This window comes from Plecotus auritus (assembly GCF_963455305.1).
Source record: "Plecotus auritus genome assembly, chromosome: 7".
Taxonomy (NCBI): Eukaryota; Metazoa; Chordata; class Mammalia; order Chiroptera; family Vespertilionidae; genus Plecotus; species Plecotus auritus.
Window position 1 is genome coordinate 24,678,571 of NC_137774.1, and position 17,707 is coordinate 24,696,277.

The window sequence follows — 17,707 nt, forward strand, 5'->3', positions numbered from 1 at the left end:
GGCAATGTTGAGTCATTTTAATAAAAGCATACATCAACACAATGGTATTCCACACTCCCCGAGTCCTTGGTGGTATCTAATAAAACATTTCTACTATTACAAAGATATGACAGTAATGAATACTTTTCATAGCAAAGGCTTTTTGTTGTTGTTTGCTGTATTTTCCTCTTGCAATTTCCCATGGAGTGACTAAATCTACCATACTTGGTAAGGTCAGCAGTAACACATAGAATTTTATCTGAGGCATTCTGGAATATATCTGGGAATGGGAACCAATCTAGTTAGCATACTTTAAAAAATGTTACTGATAAAGGCCACTGTGAAAATAATACATATAGCATTTTAAAAAAAAGTCTCAGCAATGTAAATTCTGTCAAACTGGGCAATATTCTTATAGCAAAGGTAGATTTTGTTATGGAATGTACAAGACCAATCAGAAGCCTGCTTGAATTTAGGTGCCATCTGAAACCCTAGGGGCTGCTCAGGCTGAATGGGAGCACAGAAGCCTCAGGAAAAGCCTGCTACAAACTGGTCCACATGTGTTATTCCTGGCACTCCACTAGCCCCGTGGAGGGCAAAGGCTCTGAAGGTAGTAACAATTCAGAGACAGCGGTCTCAGTCCTTAGCTGGAGATGGCATCAACTGCAGCAAATGAGAAAAACAGACTGACCTCATCAACACTTCTCACATTCTGATGCACAGCGAGGTGAAAGCAGAAGCGTCAACTGCTGTTCATGGATGTGTTGTACACCTTTTCTGGAGAGGATGGAGGTAAAGGTGTAAGATGGAACAAAACAATTGCTCAAGTTCTGCCCTGAGAAGGGAAAGTAATCTAATTATGTAAGGCAATAATTATATTGGCAAAACCAAATTTTTCAGTTACAAATAAAAACTAAGTCTAGGTCAGACAGCACAAGTCATACAAAGTGAAACAAAAGATTCAAAATTTCTTCATAAAGCACATAACACCTTAGAAATGTATGTCCTAGATTGGCATGTTCTTCCTAGGAATGACAGTCCTAACCACTTACCCCCCTGACTTGATGTACTAGTTTCAGTGGCAAAGACAATCCCCTACAATAGCGTGAGCTTTTTCCTTCTAAAATTCAGTGCTGTTTTTGAATAATTTTCTTCCACTATTTCTAAGTTCCGTTACCTTTACCATAAATGCACATCACATTCACCTCTCAAGGCCAGAAATTCCACCTTCTAACCCTAAATTTTCAGGTCTCTCACGTAGATACTGCAAAGTCAGGCAGTACTGGTACATAGGCAGTCATTTTTGGAAATCTGGACAGAGACCACTGCAAAAAGATTTCATTCAGCTGCCTTTCCAAATCTCGTCTAAAAAAAGTACCACGATCACAGTCATGAGGTAAAATAGAAGGTTTTCAGTGAAGGCCCCTAACGGGAAGGATATCATTCTGATACTCAAGGATTTGGGCCTCTGTCAAAATGCACATTCTCCACTGCAAAGTACCCAGGCATGTTTGAGAAAAAGTATGATAGTTTTAGAAATGATTGCAAGGAGAAGAGAATTGGTTAATTGGTTCAGTTGCATCAGCAAAGTTGGTAAATCTGCACTTACCTACCTGCCCTTGTTCAACGGAGACAGAATATTTTTAAAAAAAGAACATCAGTTTAATCACAATTTCCCCTCTTTATTCATTTCAAATAACACACTAAATGCAGATAAGTGCACTCTACTTCACAGGACAGTAAGTGTTCTAGATATAAATAAGCTCTGGCTCAACACATTCTTGCCAATTCCAGTCCTACAACAATTTTTCTTCAAATTACAATTCTTCACAGTTTCAATACTGCAGCAGCAAATTACTGTGGTCCACATTTGAAAACATCTTAAAAGAACAGTGCTAAGTTGGTGCCACATGCAGTTTGGGTGGGGCAACTTAACCACCAATCCCAAAGACGCAGTGGGAACCAGGGGACAGGTCCTCTGTGGGAATGACTAGGAACTTGCGCAGCTTTCCCCCGCCCACCTCTTGAGGAATTCTTCACTTAAATTCATAGAGGTGAACTTTGCAGTACTTGCATTCTGTTCATTGGTCCCTGTCACCCATGGGTGTGATGAAAAACAACCACCACCACCCAGTTGGTACTTGATAGAGGAGCTTTTCAGAGCAAATCAGGCAGGATGAGGCCAGGAGGTTTTGGTTCAACACAATTGATCCAGAAGTTGGCACAGCTGGCATGATACTGGTGTCCTCCATATGCCAGCTTGAAATTATCTGTGTCTGAGTTGAATGCCTGCCAGAAATAAACAGACATGTGCAGCAAGTCAGGCTTCTGCTCCTAAGAGCTGAGCAGCAACCAGCATGCACACTTCACCAAGTCACAAGAGGCCAAAGCCAAACTGGCACACATACAAAAGCTGAGCAGGTAGCTAAAGAAATTCAGGTGAGAAAGTTACTGCTGCTAATTAAAGGTATAAAAGTATCTTTACCATTAACCCAGTTTCAGCAAAAGACCAAATCTGTCACAGAAAAGGCAGAGTCTAGGGCAGTGGTCGGATAGGGGCTTAATCACAAGAACAACAGCCTGTAATTATTGGAATCGAGAGTCTAGGGCAGTGGTCGGCAAACTCATTAGTCAACAGAGCCAAATATCAACAGTACAACGATTGAAATTTCTTTTGAGAGCCAAATTTTTTAAACTTAAACTTCTTCTAATGCCACTTCTTCAAAATAGACTCGCCCAGGCCGTGGTATTTTGTGGAAGAGCCACACTCAAGGGGCCAAAGAGCCGCATGTGGCTTGCGAGCCGCAGTTTGCCGACCACTGGTCTAGGGGATTGGGAGGAGGGTGTCATGATATGGGGAACTAACATAGCCAAGGGCTGCGGCTAATTTTTATCCCTCATTGTGCTGAAGGAATAAAGGCTGGCATCTGACTACCACATGTAATCCCTTAAGTTTCTGTGGCTAATTACTGTCCTATCGTGAAAGAAAACAAAAGATTATAAACTCTTAGGGTCTAATGCCATTGGGAGCTGGTAACTGAATCAACATAATTAAAACGTCCAAATAGGGACAGGGTTCATAAAAAATGAAGATATTAAACATAAGAATTATTTCTGGATAAATAAGGCTTATAGGTGAGTTACAGCTAGCCAATCCTAACCACATCATTTCCCAGGGTGCTTTTTAAAGCATTACAAATAAATAGAACTCTAAAACCCAAACAATTTGTTGTTGTTTTTGTCTGATAATGGCCAAATCCTGAAGTTCTTTGATCTCATTATGTGTCACTATAGCTTTCAGTCTTTCACAAGCTGCTCATGACCAGTGGTCGGCAAACTGTGGCTCGCGAGCCACATGCGGCTCTTTGGTCCCTTGAGTTTTTAGCAAAGGCCAGCTTAGGAGTACCCTAATTAAGTTAATAACAATGTACCTACCTATATAGTTTAAGTTTAAAAAATTTGGCTCTCAAAAGAAATTTCAATCGTTGTACTGTTGATATTTGGCTCTGTTGACTAATGAGTTTGCCGACCACTGTGTTACCCTACTCATCACAGAGAAAAATAACCACAACACCAGAAGCCAATCATCATACACAAGCATGCAAACAAGATGGAAGTGGATCCACACAGTTGGTTGATTAAGTCAAACATTATGGGAACAAAGGTGACTCAGTAAAGATTCATGATTGGAATGGGTCAGGATGGCAGTGGAATCATCTGATTTGCCTTCCACACTGAAAATTAAGATGTAGATGCTAAGATAACGTGGAGCTGGTTCATACTTTTTTAGGATGTTCCTCTGCAGGCTTCTCTTCTTTCTGAAATAACGTTGAAACCATAAGGTCAACAAAATTCCCACAACAGAGCCTCTTGCCTGCAAACAAATCCTTGCAGGTAACCTGTTCTCTTTACTACCCCACTGTGCACAGGATGCTGCAGGCACAATGCAAAAGCACGCTCCCTAGAAAGGGAAGAACTGCACGCTTTCCCCACTGCTTTTCTGAAAATATGTCTATTTCTCTGGTCAGATTTCAGGGCTTTCATAAAATCCCTGCCACCTGGGCATGGCCCTTGTAGTGATGTGGTCTAAATGGGGTTGTCCGCCAGGTCATGTTAGGAAAGCACTTTGCCATCTGCCGGGGAAGGCATATGACTTACCCGGCTCCTGGAGTCCACATTTAACAGGCACACCCCACAAGCAAGTTCCTGAGCATTTTTAATACCAGGCCGCAACATACAAGAGGAAAAATCCAGTGAATTTTCATCGGGCTGTGAAAACAAGACAAATGGGTGAGAACCTGGCAATTCCAAATGTTTTTAGCTTCACTCCAATGATTCCCCATCCCCAATAGGTCCAACAGCAAATTAGGTAGGCTCTCTAATACCACCAATACAATTACACCATTTCTCAAACACTGAGTACCTGCATGTTCCAGTAGGGATGCTAGCACGAGGAGAAAAAAAAAACGGTCTCTGTCTTCTGAGAACTCAGTCTAGGGTGGGGGCCGGTGGGTCTCAGGCAACACAAGTGATGAAAGCCCTACTGGGGTAAGTACGGAGTGACAGGGCACACGGGGCAGGGGACTTACTCCAGCCCCAGGGGAAAGCAGGCTGATGGCAGAGATCACTTCCCAGAACTTAGAAACAACTTGGCTGAGTCCTGATGGATATACTATGCTGTGTGAAGGGGATGGAATGGATGAGTAGGGAGGGAAGGATGTTTATTCTACGTAGAACAAGCAGGCCAGGCAAAGGATCTTAGCAAAAGATTGAGTATGGGGAGAAACCTAGGGGTTAGGAGCCAAACTTATGAAAGAGGTAAGAGATGGAACTGGAATGTGAGGCCTTGAAAGGAAAATATGGGGTTGAGGCTTTATCCTGGGAAGAGGTTAGGGTTCTAATTGGATTGTGACAAATTCCGGTGTGTATTATGGGCATATCCCTCTGGTTGCAGTGCAGGCAGTGGATCGGGGGAGGCAATCTTCAAGATATAGGCCTCAGTTACAAGGCTGTTGTAGCACTCCAGGACCCGACATGGAAGGTAGCAACGGTGGGGAGTGGAGAGAAATGGGCACATGAAAAATCTAGTAAAGCAGTAGAGTCAACAGGACTGGGTGACCTTTAGTGTGCAAGGAGGGGGGAGGCGTAGGCAGCTGAGAGGATTCACCATAACAAGGTATGAGAGAGCAGAACCAGGGTTGGGAATGGAGGACGGGAGGAGAAGAGCTCAGTGTGAGCTGCCTATGGGACAGCCAAGTTCTGACGTTATATAAGCAGGCAGATGGATATCCAGTCCTAGTGTTCGAGGGGGAGAGACCTGAAAGTTACCAGCTAGAGAGTAAATCTAACAACAGCTAGTAAGTAGAACCCTGCCCTGGCTGGTTTGGCTCAGTGGACAGAGCATCAGCCTGCGGACTGAAGGGTCCCGGGTTCGATTTGGTCAAGGGCATGTACCTTGGTTTTGGACACATCCCCAGTAGGGGGTGTGCAGGAGGCAGCTGATGGATGTATCTCTCTCATCAGTGTTTCTAACTATCCCTCTCCCTTCCTCTCTGTAAAAAATTAATAAAATATATATATTGAAAAATACATGTCCTTGACTGGAATCGAACGCAGGACCCTTCAGTCCGCAGGCCAACGCTCCATCCACTGAACCAAACCGGTTAGGGCAGCTGTTAATTTCTTAGAAGTTAAAATATATATCTACTATATGAACCTGCAATTCCACTCATATTTATCCAAGAGAAATGAAAACCTGTTAACAAAAAGAGTGTTGCACAAAAAGTGTTCATAGCAGCTCTTTTCATATTAGCCCAAATTGGAATTAGCATGTGTCTATAAACAATAAAATAGATTAAAAAGAAACATGATATATTAATACAATGGAATATTACTCAGTGGTAAAAAAAAAAATCAAAGTGGCACACAACAACACAGATGAATTTTTACAATATGCTAAGCAAAAGAAGCCAGACACAAGAACATATATACTACCTTGAGTTCATTTATATAAAGTTCTAGAAGAAGTACATCTATGGTGATAGAAATCTAGGGAAAACTGATCACTGGATGTTTTGGAATCAGATCAGGGGACTGAATGAGAAGGGGCAAGATAGAACTTTAGAGGATGATGAAAATACTCCATATATTGATGGGGTGTAGGATACATTGCTATATGCATTTGTCAGAACTGATCTAACTATGCATTTAAGATCTGTGCATTTCATTTTATGTAAATTATTCCTCAACTAAGAAAAACACTTGAATAACAACGAAAAGAAACAAAAAACCCAAATCTAACACCAAAGCAAAATAATGATTCAGGCCACCTTAAGTAAAACATCATTTACTTTGGAAGTATTTCATTTAGTAAGATTTTTAAAAAGTTCTATTATACATTGACAAGTCCCAGAGCCAGACTGGGATATACAATCCTCAATCTTTAGCCAATGATGAACTGCTAAAACGATGTCCAAGAAGGCGGCTTTGGTAGTAATTACTGTTCACAAATATTCTCATTCTCCTTCCCTTAAATTAGCCGTGGCTGTGCAACCCGCCATGGTCAATAGACTGTGAGCACAAGTTCCGTGTGTCACTTCTGGAAGGAAGCCTTTAAGACCAACGTGCTATTTGTGATGTTCCCTTCACCTTCCCATGGTGACCAGCTATATTCCACATGGTGGAGGGTCTGTCAGCCTAGGTTCCTGAATGAAAAGAACACAGCACAGAGAACCCTCCAACTTGAGACAGGCATGCGCAGGAACAATAAATAAAGCTTTGTTGTCTTACATTGCTAAGATCAAGGAGGGTCTGGTTTGTTAATTGTAGCATAACCTAGCCTAATTTGACTCTTACAAAGAGTGATCTAGACAGATTCCACAAACAATTCCAGACTTTTGGTTTCGGTTACAATGTAACAATTCTTGGCCACAATGTTTCCTTTAATTTCCCCTAATTGCCACTATAACAAATTAACACAAATTTAGTCACTTAAAACAACATATACTTATTCTCTAAAAGTTCTGGAGGTCAGAATTCTAAAATGGCTTGGCAATGCTGCATTCCCTCTAGAAATTCTGGGGGAGAACCTACTTCTTTGCCTTTTCCATTTCTAGATCCTGCCTATATATTCCCTAAATCAGGGGTCCTCAAACTTTTTAAACAGGGGGCCAGTTCACTGTCCCTCAGACCGTTGGAGGGCTGGACTATAGTTTAAAAAAAAAAACTATGAACAAATTCCTATGCGCACTGCGGGCCCGGGACGAGTCGGCTGCTAAGAACGACAGGCAGCGGCACCCGGCGGGCCGGATAAATGTCCTCGGCAGGCCGCAGTTTGAGGACGCCTGCTAAATCATGGCCCCATCTTCCATCTTCAAAGCCAATAGCACAGCACCTGCCAATCTTTCTTTTTCTGCTTCAACTGTCATGTGTCTTTTCCTCATTCTCACTCTCCTTCATTCCTCTCAGAAGGATCCCTGTGATGACACTGGGCCACCCAGATTATCCAGGGTAAATTCCCCATCCAAAGATCCTTAACTCAATCCCATCTGTAAAGTCCCTTTTACCACGTAAGGTAACAAATTCACAAGTTCTGGGGATTAGGACCTGGGAATCTTTGGGGGGAGGGCATTCTTCTACCAACCACATCTACTTTGTCAACCAAGGATAGCCATGCAGAACATGATGAAGGTTCTGTCTCACAACACTATGTAGACTGGCAAGATAAAATGCCATCATTATTAAAAATAAACTTCTGATATGCTACAGCAATAGGAAGTAAATACTCTGAAATTCACTGCTTATTTTGTAAGGAAAAGAAGCACAAAAGAATATGTGTTATACTGAGGATAATAGTGGAATCAAAGAGCCTGTGTGACCTTCAGTTGACTGGAGGCCAGGAGAGTAACAGTCCTATCTGGGACTTACTAGTAAATCACACAATCGGATTTACATTTTAGAAAGAAATGTCTAGTAGTGGTATGCAGAAGAGATTGGTAAGGTATAAAACAAATTAACCAGTAACTATGTGGTCAAAAGTAAAAAAGGCCTGAATGGTTCAGTACATTTAAAAAAGTGAATTTTTGCCCTAGCCATTGGGCTCAGTGGATACAGCGTTGGCCTGCAGACCAAAAGGTACTGGGTTTGATTCCAGTCAAGGGCACATTACCTTGGTTGCAGGCTCCTCCCCAGCCCGGGCGAATTGTAGGAGGCAACCAATCGATGAGTTTTTTTGCTCTCTGTCTTTCCCTCTCTCTTCCACTCTCTAAAAATCAATGGAAAAATATCCTCGGATGAGGATAAAAAAAAAAGTGAACTTTTCATTTCTTTATTTTCCAACTATTATTAGTATGTAAGAATGCCACGAATTTTTGCCAAACTCATTAAATTTAACCTCTTGAATTCAGATTTCTAGAAGTATTTCATATCACCAAATAAATGTAATTTACCTCTTATTTTCAAATATTTATACTTCATTTCTTATTGTATTGGTCAGAATAGTATTTTTAAAAAATAATTACCCAAACTGTATGATTTTAGGTTATAAAATGAAAAATGGTCCAAAGGAACAATAGAGATTTGGACATGATTTAAGCTCTTTAAAAATTTAATATTACAAACAGAAGCAATATAACACCAGGGAGAGGATTTGCTGTTTAAGACATATTGTCCGGGGTTAGGGTTAGAAATGCAAAGGAAGGAACTCACACCAAAGCTTTGCAAAATACGCATATATATATGTGAATTAAAGAGGATGGGTTAAGAATGAATGTTTTCCAGAAGCTAACCTGGTACTATTGAACCAATTGCACAAATGTTTTGTCCTTCCTTTAACATAATATGATACAGTAGGCACCTTCATCTTCCAATAAGTGTCGTCATAGGAACGTACACTCTGCTTTACAACTTAGGTTTCTAGAAAGGAAAGCAACTTGAATTGTCAAATGGGCTTACCGTGAGTGTGGCAAGTGACATGAAGCCGATTAGATTATTCCACACTTTATCGATGTCCTTAAGCAACTGCTGCAGTTTCTCACTGCACACTGCGGTGGCTTTTATCCCCAGCTCCACACGTTTGGTCACCCTGTACACTTCAACAACACCTGACAGGGTGAGAGAGTAGAGAGTTAGGTGCTGGAAGTGTATCAAGAGCAGTACTGCTTGTTGTTATCTGAGTTGGAAATAAGGACTATATCTGGACAGAAGTGAATGTACTATCTCTTGTACAACTCTCAATGCTTCAGTATAACTGACTGGTAAAAGCATAAACTCTAGAGCTACTCTGCTTGGATTCAAATCCCAGCTCTGTCACTTACTAGCTGTGTAACCTTGGACAAGTCACAATACCTCTCTATGCATCAATTTCCTCATCTGTAAAACTGGGTTAATAGCACCTCCACAAAGGTTGGATGAAGGGATTAAATTGGTTAATACTACAAAAGGCTTAGAACAGTGTCCATAGAACAGTAGATATTATGCAAGTATTAACTATTGCTTTTTCTCGATTTTTTTATGAGTCCATCTGTTTGAATTTGGGAAATACCATTAAACTCACTGAAAATGGGAATATTAAAAGTTAAAAAGACTCTGAATGTCAAAATAATCACAAACTAATTAAGAACTATCTTACTCCTATGAATGCCCACTGATTTACACTCTGTGGTTTCATGTATCTTTTATACCCTTAACAGAATTCAGAACCGTTCTTTTCTTATGGTTTCTGAGTATGGATGATAGGTGCCAAGTATCTCTGCATTCTAAGGAAAGGCACCAGACATGTCCCCAACCCTTACCCCAGCTTCTATGAGAGAGAACTGGAGAAGCCCTGGGGGGTCTTCAGTGGTATATTATCAGCCCTATGGCTTGTCCTCTTCCTTTCCCAGGGGAAGGGCAGAAATTATTGTCCACCCTAAGCCAGTGGCCAGCAAACTACGGCTCTGTTGACTAATGAGTTTGCCGACCACTGACCTAGACTCTCAATAATTACAGGCTGTTGTTGTTCCTTGTGATTAAGCCCCTATTCCAGTGGTCAGCAAACTCATTAGTCAACAGAGTGGCAAACCGCGGCTCACAAGGCGCAGTTTGCCGACCACTGCTCTAAGCCAAGTGAGGGGACTTCTAAGACAATCTTTTATAGATACTAGGAAAGTATTCGAAGGAAAGACAGGCAGCCCTGGTGAACATCTGTTTATGCAGTAGAATTATGCTGTCTGGGTGGGAAAGAGGCACTAGAGTGAGGTGGCAGGGGCAAAGGAGAAACTACAACCCTCCACTATCCATTCACCCAGCAAATATTCTTCAGTGACTAATGTGCCAGGCACTAATCTAGCTGTTGGAAACACAGCAGTGAACAAAACAGGCCAAAATCCTTCTGTACTTGAAGGTTCCTTCTAGTGGAGGGAGACAGATAATGAACAAGAACGATAAGTAAAATATATAAGATATTAAAGGTGATAAGGCTAGGGAGAAAATCAAGCAGGGAAAGGGACAGGAAGTGCCAGGGTGGACAGAGGGGATACAGTTGAGTAAGGGGGGCCAGAGAAGACCTCATTTAGAAGGTGACATGTGAGTAAAGATCTGAAAAAGATTAGGGTCCAGTGCCTGTGGCTCTTGGCCACAGGCTAAGCCTGAGCTTGGGGCAGGAGGAACACTGAAATGAACAGAGTTTGAGGTTTCAGGTTGGATTGGGATTTTTAATAGGTGAAGGTGGCCAGGAAGTTAAGGAATCGGTGATGTTATTAAGGGGTAGAGAAAAGAATTGACAGAACAATGTATCACCTTGTTCAGACTCTTTGATAAACCAGTAACACAGATATAATTTTACATTGTTGCTATTATGTTATAACAAGGACTGGCAAGTGTGGCCATAGAGAACTTAAGTCAAATAATCATTTCTGCCTATGACATACCTTATCTACAAATGCAGATGCTACTTAATAAAGTTGTATGTAACTTGAGAGACCTACACTAAACTAAACGTAAGGGAAAACTGAAAATATTTCAAAGTGTCATGATTTTTTTTTTTAAATATGTTTTATTAATTTTTTACAGAGAGGAAGAGAGAGGAGAGGGATAGAGAGCTAGAAACATCGATCAGCTGCCTCCTGCACACCCCCTACTGGGGATGTGCCCGCAACCAAGGTACATGCCCCTGACCGGAATCGAACCTGGGACCTTTCAGTCCGCAGGCTGACGCTCTATCCACTGAGCCAAACCGGTTTCGGCAAAGTGTCATGATTTTGAATAAGTATAAAAGAACATACCTAATAAATATTCCATGCCTTGAGCTGACTGAATTACTTCTGTGCACACAGAACTACTACTGATTCCATTTAAGGTATCATTTGCTTTCTTAATGACCTACAAGAAATGAAATCACATCACCTTACATAATCAAGAAAAGTCATTGCAAATCAATTTACTATTAGTAGAAAATCCAAGCCAAGAGGTGTGAAAAAGCATGACTAACTTATGTATACACATGACTTTGCTAAAACAAACCTGAGAATTTCATTTTAACCTTGGAGAAACAACCCTCCATTTCTTTGGAAGTGGAAAGATAGAGGTTCTTTAGCTAAAATATTAATTTAGGCAGAGTTAATGATATCAGTTTGTTATTTCTTAAACACAGTGACAGATGAGGGCACAACTGACAAATGAGCCAGTGTCTGCTATTACAAATGTAAAAGAAGTCTCACTTAAGATGTATGACGTTTTCCCAGCCAGTATGGCTCAGTGATTGAGCATCAATCCATGAACCAGGAGGTCATGGTTCGATTCCCAGTCCGGACACATGCCCAGGTTGTGGACTCAATCCCCGGGAGGGGGGTACAGGAGGCAGCTGATTGATGATTCTCTCTCATCACTGATGTTTCTCTCTCTCTCTCCTTTCCTCTATCTGGAATCGATAAAAATATGTATTTTAAAAAAAAGATGTATGACTTTCCACAGAGCTTCACTTTGCACAAGGCAATCAAGGTAGGGCTCTCTTTAACTTTGCCTTTGTCCATTCAAAAGAACTAAAGAGGGAGCAAGGTGACACAAGACAGAGCTCACATATAGGTGAACACCACAAAAGTGATATACTCACTTCTAGGGCACTCCCCAGGCACCTCTGCCATTCATATGCATATCTCTCATTCTCCTGTGAATTTCACAAAAAGAAGTGAGTTAAAAGGGCAAGTCTGGAATCCTCTATAATTGTCAATCCAGAAGGCAACTGCTTGAACTAGAGTGATTTTAATAAAAACAATTTTTATTAAAATCACTCTAGTTCAAGCAGTTTCTCTTATGAACCCACTAATGACTATTTTAAATTATTAATGTAACTTCAAAGCACATGCCTTGTGGATCTGAGGAAAATGTTTTGTGACTGCTCCCCTCTGCAAATGTCACCTCATTTTTCTAGTGATGGCATAAACTTCTTCACAGGTACTCACCACACAGGTGTCTAGTACAAGAGCCCATGTCAAACCACTGGCTTACGACAGTTACAATTCTGTGTGAGTGTGAGTGTGTGTGTGTACATGCATACGTGCATGTATATGATGACAGGAGTCGGGGGAGGATGGTCAAGAGTTAGCTGAACGAGGAAGAAAGCATGGGAATAAGGTACAGGAAACATAGAAGATTCATAACATTTCCCCCTTCTCCAATTTTGATGTTTTAACATTTACTAAAATGATAAAATCTAAGTGCTCAAAAAGAATTTCCTTAAACGTGTCCCCCCTTGTGCAGTCCCATGAATAATTTTGGTTTTCAGGTCACTACGTTCAGTGCCTCCCATATCTGGGAGGTATTTTCATCCAGGGCTAATGTCACCATTCTCTCACTTTAGTTGCATATTTTACGTCTGGTGCCTTGCGACTCTGCCCCTCGTGTCACATATGAAAGCTGCAAGCCTTTTTTCTCGGGGCCCTCCGTGCTCAGCTGGTCCTTTACCTGGCCCCTGTGGGACACTACCCCGCTCACCTCCACCTCTCCTGTCAGATCTTTGTACTTGTCACGGATGACAGGCAGAGCGGGCTTCTCACTCAGAGTGTTGGAACGGTCTCTGAAAGGCTGCTCCAAAGCCGGAGAAGGAGAAGAACGGCTTATTTCTTTATCACCAAGGCTCAAACTCCTCTTGTGTGATCCTGGGAGAAGTAGATGGCACAGTTAAAGGTTTTGATGACTCAGCTTAGTACAAGCGGAGGCTCTTGCTAACGTGACCCTCTTCTGCAGATGTTTATGTCATGAGACATTCAAAAATACCAACCTCATTCATTCTGTCTGGCAAGCTACATGCTGAATCCTTTCCATTGTTCTCTCTTACTTAGTTTCCCCACCTTTAATTTTCTCCACCACTCTTCCCTGATCTATCATAATTCTTGCATAATTCTAAGTGCAGAATCATTGGAGCCTGGAGGCCTAAAGTGTCTTTCTAAATATCAGTGCGTCCGAGTTGTGCTGCTTTTCCAGTCCTTAGTTATGGAATTGCACCAATCTCCTACATACTCTCTCAATCTACTGGAAATCAATGATCCCTTCTGTCAAGGTGGGCTCATAGCAGAAAGGGCAAACTCAAATGTCTTCAGAAAGCAGGCAAGTAAAGTAAATGACTAAGTCCGCTGCAGATCGGAAGTGCTGGGGACTGTGACACTGCAGAGAGCACACCCCATCAATTAAAGGGCTTAGTATTGCCAGATATGACTTTTTAAGAAAAGCTAGAAATCCAGATTGGGAAATCTCATGATTTTTACGTATTGGTAACTGTTTCGCACATTAGAAAAACCTTGTTTGTGAGTCAATATAACAGGTCTGCAGACTGGATCCAGATCTACAGCTACCACATTGCAGCCTCTGGATTAAAAGATACAGGATGTAGCCAGGGAACAAAAGCAGAGCTAACTTGCCCATGAGTGGATCAAATCCATTCCTCTGGTACTTTTAACCCAGTACACCTCTAAGCAAACAAGCTAATGAACAAGAGGCTGTGTGTTTAGCCCAAAAAGCAGTTATCTGAGGGATACTGGTTTGATTTCAGTTCAGTCTCAGAGTAACTTTTTTTCTTATTATAGCTATCTGTAATAGACTGATTTCAAACACTGGGAAATCTATATCCTGCTAAACCAACTTTTTATCCTAAGAACATCTAACACCTCAGTGGAAAAAAAACACCACAATAAAAATCTATGTTGAAAGCTACTCACCTTGAACAGAAAGGTCAAAGGTTGCCAGTTCACTTTTGATCATTTCTTCACTGGATTTCATTTTGCTTTGTGAATTGGCTACTAAGAAATCAAATTTGCTGATTTTGGGCTTTTCACTTTGAAACTCTCCAAAGTCATCTGAACATTCTTTGGGAGTGTCGTGAGAAGTGCCACTGGAAGTAGGGCTTGGACATGGGGCCTCTTGTCTCCATTCAGCTGTAGGTAGGTCCTGTCTTGTGAAATCTTTATAGTCCCTGCTTTCATATTCCTTTTGCTCACTGGTCTGAGGAATCACATCTTTAAAATTGGCAAAAGCTGGGAAGGGAGTCTCTGGAAGAGCATCTTCACTTCCGAAGGTCGTGACTTTGGACAGGGATGTCATGGTGATGTTTTCAGAACTGCCAAATGAAGTCTCTTTCTTTTGTAGAACTGAGGCAGCTGAGGAGGATCTGCTTCCTGCTGAGAGGACAAATGGAGAGAGTTTTCTGCCCTGAGATGCATCATCCCTGTCTGACCAGTCATAGCTCGTAAGTGTGCTCACTGCAAAATTGCTACTGTAGGTTCCAAAAGCAGCATATTTTAAGTCCTCTATATCTGAAAGGGAAATAAGACCCCACAATTAGAGGCAAGCTCACGATTTAGGCAAAATGCCCTAAACTCTGCAGAAGCAAAATGTCTAGCATATCTGATTAGTTTTATGCTATGCTGGAGTTAACTAAATTTAGAGCTTGTACTAAAATTAAAGGAGTTGAGCTGTAAAATCTGATCTTTAAAAACCCACATTAGCCTTGACTCGTCATTTATATTTAGTTACAAGGAAAAGTTTTCTTTGGATATAAAAACTACTAAAAAAAGATAGGTTCATCTACCAATGTATATACTGTTTCATATGAGAATATGGCTATTTCATAAATAGTTCGTTTGTAAACTTTAAAATGTATTTACAATAGTCCCTGCTTAAAGCATGCCTCTTTTTGCCTTGACTTCATTGAAAAACATTCCTTTAAAACATGGACATATGAAATGTACATGACAAACTAACTAAAAATTGACAATTTCTCAAAACTAGAATGAAAATAATGTTACTTAACTTTTAATCAATTATTAGGAGTTTCTGTCTCAAGCCAGGCCAAATATGAGATTTTAATTGAACAGTTACTTACCTAGTTGTTATTTTGGTCAATATGGACGTCATATTGCTGTGATGGCATATGAGGAAAGAAAAATCAATCTAATCTACGTTAGCCCCTAAAAAGCAGAGGCAAAGGTCTGGGTCCAGTTGGGCTCCTGTTACTCCTTCAACTATGTTCAGCCCCTCATTAAAAAAATAATAATAATAAAAGAAAAAGAAAGAAAGAAATGCTGGGCAAAGGACTCATCTTAGATTCGTAGTATATGTTTTAGTAATTTAAGTGGTAGCATAAAACAGCGAAGGTTTTTAATTTAGACAGACCTGGGTTCCACTTCCAGCCCTGCCACCTATGACTTATGTGACAGTAGGCAAGCTATTTCACATTTTTTAACCTTCGTTTGTTATCTGTAAGATGAAAATACCATGGGCTTGGAAGAGATGTGTTGTGACATTAACGATAATGTGTGTAAAGGAGCCAGGGCCTGGTAAGCAACACTAAATAGTGGTATTTGTACAGCATAGTGGCCACCAGCCTCAATTTGACATTTAGTTGCTACTTTAGGGCCTAAAATACAGTTATTTCAAAGCAAAAATGAAATGTCTACTCATCATTTTAGTGGTCTTACTAGGGAAACTTTCTTGTCCATATTCAAAAATCAAAACCAGCCAAGGCTGAATAACACTGTACACGGAAGCATGTGGAGAAGCTACCTTTCAGCAGCACTGTCCATTCAGTCTAACATACGTTTAGTTCCATTTTAGTTACTATATACAAGGCCAGAAGGCTACACGCAACACTCTCTCTGACAACCCAAACATGGTTTACAAAGAAAATGCTCAAGCCCTAGCCCATTTTGCTCAGTGGATAGAGCATTGGACTGTGGACCAAAGGGTCCTGGGTTCAATTTCAGTCAAGGGCATGTACCTCGGCTGTAGGCTCCTGCCTGGCCCGGGCCCTGGTCAGGACGCATGCAGGAGGCAACCAATCAATGTGTTTCTCTCACATAGATATTTCTCTCTGTCTCTCCCTCTCTCTTCCACTCTCCCTAAAAATCAGTGGAAAAAATATCCTTGGGTGAGGATTAAAAAAAAAATTTAAAAGAAATTGCTCAAAAGCTTTATGACTCAGATTTCCATAGCTAAGTTAGATGGTGAACTCACACTGGGTTATTTTGTGTTTGTTTCCCAGCAACACTGCATAGTTTGAGTTAAGGGACTCCTGACATTTCCATAGCTCGTCTAACAGTATACCCCACATTTGTCTCTTTAAACCATATTAGGAAAGGGTACTAAATTAAAAACAAAAATGAAACACCCTAGGTGTATAAAAAGGCCAACCAGTAGAAAGCATATAATTCCCAAAACAACAGTGTATTTTAAAATTCTGTAGTATAAGTGGTTCTTTTCAAATTTGGCTTACTAAACAGGAGGAAAAAAAAGATTCAGGTGAATAAATGAAAGAGACTTCAGGCAAAATGCTTTCTTAAGTCTCTGGCTGAGTCGTGTTCTGTTTTCTCCACTACTTAAAGGGACCAGAAGGTACCCTGATTCAAACAAGGTGAAATTCAATCAGGAGGCAGATGAAGTTAACACAAGACTTGTCTCCCAGGGGTACATTCAGAAGAAAGTTTCACAATACGGATATTTTTATTATTAGACCCTACCAGAAAGCTCTTTGGGGAAGCTATATTATGAACTGCTCCTAGAATTTCATGTATTAAAAGAGTAGCAATATTTCTAGAGACCAAAGATAAATGAAAAGGTAAGCTCTAGTTCAAACATCACAACCAAGTTTCCAAGGCAATAAAAATACTCTTTTGTGCAATTATGCAACAAGGTGTTTTTGAAACAGAAATGATTGTAGTATAATCATGTAAAAGGAATTATAAGAACAGGGATTACCTTAACTGAAAAAAGTATTTTTAAAATACTACCGGTCTTTAACAAATCTTGTATTTTATACTTTAAAAAAAGAAGAGTAAATATAAGAGATATACTAAAATCAAGCCATGAGATGGATTTTTAAATTTTCTTTTGCCTACAGTATAAAATCATTTACTGAAGTGCAATTCATTTGCACACTGTATAAGGAAGTACTAAAACTGATAATTCATAGGCAAGTGAAAACGCTGTATTCCTAAACCTTAGTATTTATAAACAACATAGTGAATATTAGTAATTTTCAAAGAAAATGAGGTAAATCAGAAAAATTCCTTATTTCCCATGTTAATAGTTCTACACTTTCTAAGCAGTAAAATTCTCTATGATGGTCTTAAAAATATTAACGATTCTGTAAGACATACAACGTAAGTGATGGAAGCTCTATTTGGAAAAATAATATGAAACAACCCACAGTTTATTTTGTAATCACCAAAGTTGCTACAGATGGGTTTTCAATTTGATAGCT

The 17,707-nt window shown here is 40.4% G+C and overlaps 1 protein-coding gene across 18 annotated transcripts in view; it reads right to left on the reverse strand.

The window, feature by feature from the left end:
* Positions 1 to 1,625: 1,625 nt before the first annotated feature.
* Positions 1,626 to 17,707, reverse strand: part of SYNRG (synergin gamma) — a 57,959-nt gene continuing 41,877 nt past the window's right edge. For 6 of the 18 annotated variants that reach the window (XM_080678932.1, XM_080678931.1, XM_080678933.1 and 3 more), the window contains 8 exons: positions 14,169 to 14,762; positions 12,949 to 13,112; positions 12,068 to 12,121; positions 11,241 to 11,337; positions 8,932 to 9,080; positions 4,138 to 4,248; positions 3,762 to 3,797; positions 1,626 to 2,268 (listed from right to left, as the gene is read on the reverse strand). In XM_080678932.1, the coding sequence (XP_080535058.1) occupies positions 2,137 to 2,268; positions 3,762 to 3,797; positions 4,138 to 4,248; positions 8,932 to 9,080; positions 11,241 to 11,337; positions 12,068 to 12,121; positions 12,949 to 13,112; positions 14,169 to 14,762 (1,337 nt within the window). In that variant the 3' untranslated portion in view covers positions 1,626 to 2,136. The remainder of the gene's footprint in view (positions 2,269 to 3,761; positions 3,798 to 4,137; positions 4,249 to 8,931; positions 9,081 to 11,240; positions 11,338 to 12,067; positions 12,122 to 12,948; positions 13,113 to 14,168; positions 14,763 to 17,707) is intronic. The other 12 variants (XM_080678934.1, XM_080678942.1, XM_080678940.1 and 9 more) reach the window with 5 other exon arrangements.